The sequence below is a fragment of the Epinephelus fuscoguttatus genome, linkage group LG19 (assembly GCF_011397635.1).
Source record: "Epinephelus fuscoguttatus linkage group LG19, E.fuscoguttatus.final_Chr_v1".
Lineage (NCBI taxonomy): Eukaryota > Metazoa > Chordata > Actinopteri > Perciformes > Serranidae > Epinephelus > Epinephelus fuscoguttatus.
In genome coordinates, this window is record NC_064770.1 from 5,921,176 (window position 1) to 5,932,902 (window position 11,727).

Consider the following 11,727-nt stretch of genomic DNA (forward strand, 5'->3'; position numbering starts at 1 on the left):
TAACATCTGATAAATAACTTATTTTAGTTCATCCTTAATGTGTGTTTCTCTTATTTGCAGTGATCTCAAAATAACAGATGCCCCTGTAATTGTATGCATCAGTGTATATTACAGCTGAAGACAGTCCACACATTGACTTCTTGAAGTAAAATGGACGGTAACCCCTTTTTTCTTCCACAGAAATACCTGCAATCAAGTCAGTGACTCAGAATAATGGCAGTCCCAACACAAGCACGACAGATATTCCAGGTGACACTCATACCTGTAAAAACTGCAGCTGAATCAAATGGAAAACAGAAACACCTTGCACCTAGGGGCGGGCAGGTGGTGCTGCCAGCTCCTCCTCCAGTGGGCTCCACGCCCCTCCTATCTGAGGCAGCGACCTGAGCGGGGTAGAGCACCTCACCTGACTCACCTTACAGCCGCTCTGTAACTCAATGCCAGCGGACAGAGGCACCTGGAAATAAGTTGTTTCTGTCAGAGACCTGTGCGTCTCTTCGGAGTCCTACAGCCCAGCTGTATGCTGACATGGAGCCAGCGTACCGGGGTCTGGGCCGCTGTGTGTGCTGCTTCTGGCTCGCAGTAGCCTTTGACATTGTGGGACTGGTTGTGCTGCTCATCGGGGTGTTTGTGAACATATTTTTCTATGACCTGCTCATCTATGCGGGAGCCATCGTCATCTTCCTCAGCCTCATCTGGTGGGTGTTCTGGTACTCTGGGAACATCGAGGTGCCCCCGGCGGAGCTCGAGGATGATGTCGGGTTACTGAAGAAGGACAAGGGCGCTCTGGGCGGCATCAGCGGCGCGGTGAGGCGCCTCTCCAGCCGAGTGTCCAGCGGCATCAGGAACTCGTTCCGGAGGAACGGAGGACCGTCTAGCAGCCACACGGACCATACGCACAGGTCAGCCGGAGAGCCTCCGCGGGCCCCGCAAGCGGAGCAGGTGGCTGTTGCCATGGCAACGTTGACCCCACGGGAGGATACCCCGCACACGGCTGTCTCTTCAGTGGCGGGCTGTGACGTAGAAATGCCGCACACAACAACAGAGACTTCACCTACATAGTGTAGGCCGACAGGTGAGGCCGTAACGCTACCTGTACCTGTATTTTGAATGTCAAATTAGTTATTACTCTGTGGTGTTATATTATATTATATTCCTTAAGTGCAGCACTATTTTATGTCTTTGATTAATTAGACTTTGTTCCACTTTCAAAGTTTTTTTTTCTTTATAGGTCTATTTAGTCTGCCTCAGGGGTGTAGGCTAAATCTAGACAGTGCAGGCAGTGCGGTTGCACAAAGGCCCGTGAGGTGGAGGGGCCAATAGAGAGTGGGCCCTCCAACAATGTGTTGGGTGGAGAATGGGCCCTTATGAGTAACTGCCACCTTGAAAATATGCCTGTGTTCAAAATGGCTAAAAACTCATTAAATATCACAATATCACACACAATAGCGTATACCATCTGGCCCATCATAACAGCGTGCACTAGGGCCTGTCGTACCTACCGCACACTACTGGTCTGTCTGTAAGACCACTGTTGGAGCCTGAGACCTTAATTTCATTGCTTTACTGTAATTGTGCAAATTACAATAAAGACCCTGAAACTTGACACTTAAATTTGACACTTTTAAAATCTACTTTTAAAATGATGATTGTGAAAAGTGGTGAGGTTTCAATAAAGAACACATTTTTTTTTACAATTTTAAATACCACAGGGAGAAATTGACATTTAGGGCATACAATTTATTTTTTTATTAGAGGATAAATATAACCAGGCTATCATGTTACGATGACCACATTTCTTTTCTTGGTTAGTAGCAGAGCACTGCAGAATAACTGTATTAAACACTAACAATAAGAGAGAAAAAACACTGCAGGCACCGATGTATGGATGCTGCAGAAAATAAGTAATGATACCATTTCAAATATTCATTAATTATATGTAAGGAGTCATGGGTATTTTTGACAACACTTATGTGCACATATAGGCTAGCAATAGCCTGGGCTGTAGCCAGGATTTAAACAATACTGAGGTCAATTCCCTGTGTAGTTATACTGTGACCCCATCCAACTAAGAAACCTTTACTAACCACAAAACAATGAACATTAAAAAAATGTATTTTCAAATCTGTTTGGGGTTTTTTTCTGCACTTTAGCTTTGCAGGTATATTTTCTGTAAATGTATGTCCCTTATTTATGCTTAAAAGGTTCTTTCAAAGATCCCTTCAAACTAACAGGAAAATAATTCTGAAGAAAATATATATATTTTTGTATTTTTTAACCCGAAAACTGAGAGAAGATTGTAAAAACATCTTGTGTTATTTATATGTGTTTGCAGAATAGAATGTTTAGAACAGTCTCTTTAGTTCTGGTAAATCTAAGATGATATCTAGTCTTATATCACAAAATCAGTATAATATTGATGTGTTGCCCAGCCCTGATTACCTGAAATAATACAATGTCCTCAGTGGTAGCAGTGGTCCCCCTAACATTACATATTTTTTCCATTGGCAACACATGGTTTCAACACAATATACGATATGATGTGATACTATATACTTTATTGTCACCATAGGGAAATCCGTCTTTGACTCAGGAGCTGGACAAGTGTTGCTGTCTTACAATAATAATCTAGAAGAAATGAAAAGCATACACCACAAAAACATAAAAACACATACTACACATAACAGTATTGCACATCAGCCATTCATGTGTTGCACATAACACCTGCACACAGCAGAGCACCATAAGCAAAGCACAACACAACTCCTAAAGCATCAAGCAACATTATTTAAATTAATTGATATTATTGATATTAATATTATAATAATACAGCTGAATTTGTTCCAACAAAAGCTTTTGTATTGTTATTATTAGTATTATTAGTATTATTTGCTATACTAGTGAAAAGGACTATCCAGACATTAATGAAATAAAGTTTATAGTGCTGTATTTGTGTGTTTGATGTTGGATTAAAGCATAGAAGTATCTGGGTATGAGGGTATGGACACAAAAGAAATCATAGGCCTTGTTAAATGGGTCTTAACTGTGTAAATGATCTTTATATCTCTGAGAAATAGATCTTGTTTTTGTGAGGACGTTCTTCTAGCTGAGTGTGACTTTATATTGTTTGAGTTTAATGTGGTTTAAATGCGGAACTAAAAGCACTACCTGTGGCTTTGGCAGTTAAAATTGTTATCACTGGTTGAATCATTAACCACAGTTCACTGCTCACCTAAAGACAAGCCCTTAGTTTAAACAATAGCAGGCTTACTTCACTGAAAACATCATCATCCACAGACTGACTATCTGATTGTAGATTTAAACACAAAACTCATCTTCATGGTGTGTTCATGCTTTATTAATAACGATGCATCATTTTGTTTCCTCCCCACAGAGACGGGAGAGAGCCTGTCCTACAGTGTCTTCAGCTGATGCTCAACTTTTTTGTACTGTTTGTGTTTATGAGAAATTCTTCATAACTGATGATATTTGGAAGATGTGTTGTTGAGTCTTTAATAAATGTCTTATTACATGTATATTTTCCTGATAAATGTTATGTTGTTAATCAGTATGGCTACATTGATTCAGTCTGTTTAAAATCACTTAGTCAAAATTTTAAGACAAACTTACAGGAATTCATTACGATGTTAGCTGCTCAAATGAGCCACAGAAAGTTTATAGTTATCTCCAGTGTATGAAACATGATACTGATTAGAGATGAGTATAATAATAAATAGTAAACAATGATAGAGCTATCATTATTTGTAGGTGAAAGCTTGGACTGGAACTTTAAAGTTGTAGTCACATTTCAGACAATTTTGATAATATTTGTGGTTTTAAATAGTGTCTATATGGGTGTATGTGATGACTGATTGAGTGACTAAACTGTCTTGTAATGTTGTTTACGTCAGGTCTCTTTTATAATAAGTCATTGATCTCAATGAGACTTTCTGATTTAAAAATAATTACAACTAACTAATAATGCATCACTTGATCACTACTTGAAACATTCAGTCTCTATGGAGTTAAAAGATATTTTTATACATTTTTTGCACTACATATGGTTTGTCTTGTACCTCTCTAACAAGATGATTTCTTCACTGCAACTATTCCTCTTCTCTCCACCCAGTGTCTTGTAGTGTTCCTCACAATCCAGACACCAGAATAAATGTTTGCATTGTACATTTTGGCAGACCACAGATTAGTTACATTTGTACGTCGTATTCAATGTTTTCACTCTTGCTTGTCAATTACACACAGGTCCGAAGTATACACACACACACACAAACAAACAGGACCTATACGTGCACAAAGTGGAGAGATGTCAGAGTGAGGGGGCTGCCCTTGATGAGGCACCCCAAGCAGTTGGGGGGTTCGGTGCTCAAGGGCACCTCGGCAGTGCCCAGGAGGTGAACTGGCACCTCTCCAGCCCCCAGTCCACGCTCCATATTTTTGGTCTGGACGGGGACTCGAACAGGCGACCCTCCGGTTCCCAACCCAAGTCCCTATGGACTGAGCTACTTCCGCCCCCTTACAGTGGTGTAATGACCAAAGAATTTGAAGAATCAATGAACCAACTTCCAATATCTGCATGACAGTAGTGGATAGAAAAGCATGGATATTTGCTTTTTTTTTTAGCTCATTTTCTGAAAATTTGGCTGAAATTTGTGCCACATTTGGATAGAAACCCAACTAATGTTAAAGGAGTTACTTGTAATAATAAACCTACAGATAATTATCATCTTAATCTGGAGCTCCCCTTGGCTGTACAGAACCTTGTAATGACTTTCAGCTCCTTGGTCAGAGGTCCAGCTCAAAACTTGACTGTTTTGTATCACTCCCACCACTCTTATAGAGTCTTTTTGACTGAAGCAGTTTTCAGCAAAAAGCTCTGAAAACTGATTGTACAGCAAACAACACAACTAAAAGAGGGAATATTGGGCTTAGATTCATCAAGTGGATGCAAATATACAGTACAGGCCAAAAGTTTGGACACACCTTCTCATTCAATGCGTTTTCTTTATTTTCATGACTATTTACATTGTAGATTCTCACTGAAGGCATCAAAACTATGAATGAACACATGTGGAGTTATGTACTTAACAAAAAAAGGTGGAATAACTGAAAACATGTTTTATATTCTAGTTTCTTCAAAATAGCCACCCTTTGCTCTGATTACTGCTTTGCACACTCTTGGCATTCTCTCCATGAGCTTCAAGAGGTAGTCACCTAAAATGGTTTCCACTTCACAGGTGTGCCTTATCAGGGTTAATTAGTGGAATTTCTTGCTTTATCAATGGGGTTGGGACCATCAGTTGTGTTGTGCAGAAGTCAGGTTAATACACAGCCGACAGCCCTATTGGACAACTGTTAAAATTCATATTATGGCAAGAACCAATCAGCTAACTAAAGAAAAACCAGTGGCCATCATTACTTTAAGAAATGAAGGTCAGTCAGTCCGGAAAATTGCAAAAACTTTAAATGTGTCCCCAAGTGGAGTCGCAAAAACCATCAAGCGCTACAACGAAACTGGCACACATGAGGACCGACCCAGGAAAGGAAGACCAAGAGTCACCTCTGCTTCTGAGGATAAGTTCATCCGAGTCACCAGCCTCAGAAATGGCAAGTTAACAGCAGCTCAGATCAGAGACCAGATGAATGCCACACAGAGTTCTAGCAGCAGACCCATCTCTAGAACAACTGTTAAGAGGAGACTGCGCGAATCAGGCCTTCATGGTCAAATAGCTGCTAGGAAACCACTGCTAAGGAGAGGCAACAAGCAGAAGAGATTTGTTTGGGCCAAGAAACACAAGGAATGGACATTAGACCAGTGGAAATCTGTGCTTTGGTCTGATGAGTCCAAATTTGAGATCTTTGGTTCCAACCGCCGTGTCTTTGTGAGACGCAGAAAAGGTGAACGGATGGATTCCACATGCCTGGTTCCCACTGTGAAGCATGGAGGAGGAGGTGTGATGGTGTGGGGTGTTTTGCTGGTGACACTGTTGGGGATTTATTCAAAATTGAAGGCACACTGAACCAGCATGGCTACCACAGCATCCTGCAGCGACATGCCATCCCATCCGGTTTGCGTTTAGTTGGACGATCATTTATTTTTCAACAGGACAATGACCCCAAACACACCTCCAGGCTGTGTAAGGGCTATTTGACCAAGAAGGAGAGTGATGGAGTGCTGCGGCAGATGACCTGGCCTCCACAGTCACCGAACCTGAACCCAATGGAGATGGTTTGGGGTGAGCTGGACCGCAGAGTGAAGGCAAAGGGGCCAACAAGTGCTAAACACCTCTGGGAACTCCTTCAAGACTGTTGGAAAACCATTTCAGGTGACTACCTCTTGAAGCTCATGGAGAGAATGCCAAGAGTGTGCAAAGCAGTAATCAGAGCAAAGGGTGGCTATTTTGAAGAAACTAGAATATAAAACATGTTTTCAGTTATTTCACCTTTTTTTGTTAAGTACATAACTCCACATGTGTTCATTCATAGTTTTGATGCCTTCAGTGAGAATCTACAATGTAAATAGTCATGAAAATAAAGAAAACGCATTGAATGAGAAGGTGTGTCCAAACTTTTGGCCTGTACTGTATTTCTAAATTAATGACGATGTTGCTTATGTCACTGAATGAATAATTAAACAAAAAACACCCTTCACAAAAATCAGTAGGCTAATTGAAGGTTTAAGTAATCAAATCAGGCTGTTAACTTGCTTAGTCGCACAAATTCCCACAGGTGTTGTGTCAGCATTGTCAGTCATAGCTGGTAATGACAGCTACACAGGGAGTCTATGCACCTGAAGCACTGTGGATACTAAAATCATACACCACCTTACAAAACATATAGGATTATTTTTAATAGCTTAAAATGAAAATCCATTCAGTCAAACTTTATTAACTTTGAGTATAGTTAGAAGCTAAATAAAAACATCAGAAAAAAACACACCCAGCAGGTAGTTCATAAAGCAGGAGCAGCTTCTGCTGTGATAACAGCAGGAAATGTGTTTGGATCAGACTAACAGCTCATCCAGGTTCATGCTGTGACCCTTACCCCCACAAACACCATGTTTATGATTCTATGTTATGTTACTGATAAGGTGGGGGAAAACTGAATATGAATATATAATATCAATAAATGTGTACTGGTGAAAGACTGCTGTGTAAAAAGAGGTGTGGCTGGTAGCAGGCTTCACTGTTCCCACCCATGTAGATAACAAGCGTCGGTGTGTAACCTTTGGAACCAGTTGGTTTTATTATATTGCTGCTTCCTCTGACTGTGGCTCTGCTCTAACTCAGTCATGTCTGCCTGCACTGTTAATTCTGCAAGTACACTGTAAAGAAGCCCATTCAACCACTTTCAATGCTGAAGTGGGATTCACAAATTTACTATGACAACGTATGTCATTAGTGACAAGGGTGGGAAAAAGTAAACTAATCAAGCCCAGGCCTGGAGGCAGGCTAAAGCAGGCAGGAACAAAAACACAAGGAAGAGAAGGGGAAGTGAGAGAAAAAATAAAAATCAGGGGGGAGACAGATAAAAGAAAATTAAATAAATAAGTAAAAATAATTGAATAAATAAAAAGAATGAATAAATATTATAAAACTTCAATTAAAAGCCTAGTCCTTTTTACTAGCCCGGTGTGGATACACATTTTGATAAATAAATACCTGTTTCAATAAGATGCCTAGTCTGGTTATCAAGGAGTTCATTTTTTTATTTTTATTTATTTTTTTTTTAATAGAAGCTCTTCCAATGTTTAAAACTGGGTTCTTGGCTACTTCAGATTATGTGTCCATTCTTCAATTCCCCTGTGAAATATTCAGATTCGTCTGGTCTGTAAAGGCCCTCAGATCAAAAGAATCAAAAGGGTTTCGGGTGCCGTAATCCTCAAGTGCCCTAACTCTCTCCCTCTCTGATGTGCTGCCTGTTTGAGCTAGATCAAATGAATGATTCATAATTAATATGTTGTCTGAAGCTTAATTTTTATACAAGTAGTTATACAGGTTTAAATAAACAATTTGACTGCATTTCCCAATCTTTGCTGAGCAACAGTTTGGTGCAAAAGGAATTAAAGGCCTGTCCCATATAGATGCCTGTCCCAATAATAAGCCATTGGATTTCAGTGATTTAAGCAAATAATAGCCTGGGCTATTGATTGAAGTGTTACAGTAAAATTCTGCCCTGGCTGTCCTGACCCACCCTAGATCAACTCCTGCGCCTCTTTGACCTCTGGAACCTACCAGAGACACCCTCCAATGAGCGTAGGCTCTTTCACATGAAAAACCACCCACCCACCCACACCCACACCCACACCCACACACACACACACACACACACACGCCTTGACACATGAGAACTAAAATAAAAAAAATAATAAACTATTTAAAAAATATATCATTATTAATAATCTATTTATTTTTTATTTTGATATTCATATATTTTTTGTTTTCCCCTGCTTGTCTCATGCTGTGTCACATGTTTTCTTTGTTTCCATGTTGTTCATTTGTAGAAATGGAAAAGAAATAATATAAAATAACGCTACATGTAATGCAAAAAAGTAGCTGTCTACATAATGCTATATCATTGAATCTCAGATGACTAACGGGAGTTTAAAAGGATGAAGCACACTGAATCCCACCCCCTACTACTCTCAGTGACATCAGATCATTGACAGAGAATGATATAACAGGCAGGGGAATACAACCAGTATTAGCTCTTTATTTTGGAAATACTGAGGTCATGAGCCACCACTTGGTACATGGTACTTGATAGATAAATCGGTGATTGCACATCTTACTAGAAACTTCATTTTAAAAAAAGGAAAGAAATAAAATTTGATTTATTTTCCGTTAGTATTCCCCGTTGTCTGGTTCCCAGTAGGGCATCAAGGTGGTGTAGTGGTTCGATCCCAGCGTGGGTTTTCTCCAGGTAATCCGGCTTCCTCCCACAGTCCAAAGACATGCAGATTGGGGACTAGGTTAATTGATAACTCTAAATTGTCCGTAGGTGTGAATGTGAGTGTGAATGGTTGTTTGTCTCTATGTGTCAGTCCTGCGATAGTCTGGCGACCTGTCCAGGGTGTACCCTGCCTCTCGCCCGATGTCAGCTGGGATAGGCTCCAGCCCCCCCGCGACCCTCAAGAGGATGAAGCGGTTAGAAAATGGATAGATGGATGGTTCCCAGTATTCAGGTGGAGTTTTTTTTGTTTTTTTGTTTTTTGTTTTTTTTTTTTTTTTAACTTTTTTTGACTATTATTATTTACTTTTCTGACCAGGATCATTATTAAAACTCAGCATGTTTAATATTTACATAATCATTGGAGGTTAATCCCCATCAATGTCAGTAAACCCACCAAATCCATGCATGTTATCAGTACGCTATGGCTGGTCTAAGTTGGACTGCCCTACTCAGCAAGATAACAGAATGAGAAATCCACTTTAACCACAGCACCTTCTCTCTCTCTGATAGATCCTACAGAAAAGTCTACAGAGACTCTGTGACCCATCATTAGCGGTCATGTTCACCTGGTGTCAGCTGAAGTTCTGGAACAGCCTCTCAAAGGCCAGGATTGACTATGTGTGTGGTTAAAATTTGGATATCCAAAATGATGACAAATCTTTTTGAAAGAAAATGTCATTTTGGATTTTACCATCGTGCCATTGTAACAGACTGGTATGGACGAGCATGGGTCTCACAGTATCTCCTCCAACTGCTTAGTCTCAAGCTGCTGTGTGTTGGATCTGAAAATATCACTTTGGCGACTCCTAGTGGGAGTATAAAAAAGAAAAACAGTGCACTCTGGTACACACTGGCACCAATTACTGCAATTGGTACAAACAGCAAGTAGATTAGACCTTACATTTTACCCTGATATGTATTTTATGTGGTTCAGCAACCTCATTTTCAGAAAATGTCAAAACGTCATATCTGAGGTTTGTTTAAAAAAAAAAAAATATATATATATATATATATATAAGTTTGGCCTCTACCATTTAGATGATTGATTGCAAACAAAGAGAGAGTCTGTTTTTTTTTTTTTTTTTTTTTTTTTTTTTTTTAAACTTCATCAAAGCAGTATGTTTGATGATTAAGCAGCCCTATACTTATTTTGGAGTTGTTATTATTGGAATAATTTCTCCAGATTTGGGCTATTCATTTCCACATTCAGGCCTATGTAAATTATTTATAGTCCATTCATTAGATACTTTTTGTTTTTATGATGTCTGCCATTCAAAATAAAAACAATATTGCCACATATATCTTTTATCATCTTTGTCATCATCACTTTTATATCTATGTAATGTAAGTTTTATAACATAAGTTCAACAGCACAGCCAAACCATTCAGTACTCGAATCTTTGCCCATTATCAGACAGTATCCTGAGTGCAGGGCTAGAGGAGGAGTTTACTGAATTATTCAGAATGACCTAAAGTTGAATCCTCATGCAACCAAATTGAATTGATCCAAATATCATTGCAGTAGCAGTTGCTCTCCATAATCAATAGCTCACTGGTTTCTGGTCGTGTCCCGTCCCATTTCAAGCAAACGGTTGTTCAGCCGCTTCTCAAAAAGCCCAATCTGGACCCCGATGTTCTTAGTCACTACCGGCCCATTTCCAAGCTGCCCTTTGTATCTAAGATTCTAGAAAAAGCAGTTGCAAACCAGTTAGTGACAGCGTTGAACAGTTACAATATCTTAGATAAATTTCAGTCCGGTTATCGTCAGTTACATTCCACAGACACTGCTCTTCTCAGGGTCTCCAATGACATCATGATGGCCTCCGATACCGGTAAATCCACTATCCTGGTTCTGCTTGACCTCAGTGCAGCCTTTGACACTGTTGATCACCACATCCTTTTAGACAGGCTGAGGGACAGGGTAGGAATCTCAGGGACCGTCCTTCATTGGTTTGAATCCTATCTGTCTGATCGATCCTTTTCTGTGGCTGTTGGCCCTCATAAATCAGAGTTTGCCCCCCTTTCTTGTGGGGTGCCCCAAGGTTCAGTGCTTTCACATCACTCCAGTCCTGGCATCCCTGCACTGGCTCCCTGTTAATTTCAGGATCCAGCACAAGATTCTAACCATCACTTACAGAGCCCTCCATGGTCAAGCACCTGCATACTTGATGGATCTGGTGTCCTTTCACTGTCCTGTCAGGTCACTGCGGTCCGCTGAAGGCCACCTACTTACTGTCCCTCACACAAGATTAAAGACGAAAGGTGATAGAGCCTTTAAGGCTGTTGCACCTAAATGGTGGAATGCACTACCTCATGAGCTGAGAGCGGCCTCTTCTGTGGACACTTTTAAAAAGCAGTTAAAAACTTAGCAGGCTTGCATTCCATTAATTGTCCATTGTATCATCTCTGTATTTCGCTGCACTTTACTTTTTATTTGTTTTTGTGTATTTTGCATTGTTTCTGTTATTGTATTTTTTGTATTTTATCTTGTGAAGCACTTTGTGAGTCCTCTCTGTGAGAAGTGCTATATAAACAAATTTTACTTACTTACTTACTTATTTTGTAATAGGCATAAATTATAAAACACAACACTTCAAAGAATAAAGCTGTGCTACTGTAAATTTTGTTCAGTATCATGAAATCAGTAGTTTACGATTTAAGGGTAACATAAACATTTTGTTTTGAATACATCTTTCTTTTGGGATTCTTCACCAAAAAAAAAAATAGTGCTTCTTAGGTTTTAAAGTGTAAAATGAATAA

The 11,727-nt window shown here is 39.8% G+C and overlaps 1 protein-coding gene across 1 annotated transcript; it reads left to right on the top strand.

Annotated features, from left to right (window-relative positions):
* The first annotated feature begins 396 nt into the window (after positions 1 to 396).
* si:dkeyp-72e1.6 (transmembrane protein 238-like) lies at positions 397 to 3,536 on the top strand. Its single transcript, XM_049560354.1, has 2 exons — positions 397 to 1,075; positions 3,395 to 3,536. Exon 1 carries the CDS (start codon positions 529 to 531, stop codon positions 1,060 to 1,062), a length of 534 nt encoding a protein of 177 aa, XP_049416311.1. The 5' UTR covers positions 397 to 528; the 3' UTR covers positions 1,063 to 1,075; positions 3,395 to 3,536.
* The last annotated feature ends 8,191 nt before the right edge of the window (positions 3,537 to 11,727 follow it).

Bases quoted from the DNA above. Each gene is read 5' to 3' on its own strand.
- si:dkeyp-72e1.6 (XM_049560354.1), top strand. From the start codon at position 529: ATGGAGCCAGCGTACCGGGGTCTGGGCCGCTGTGTGTGCTGCTTCTGG.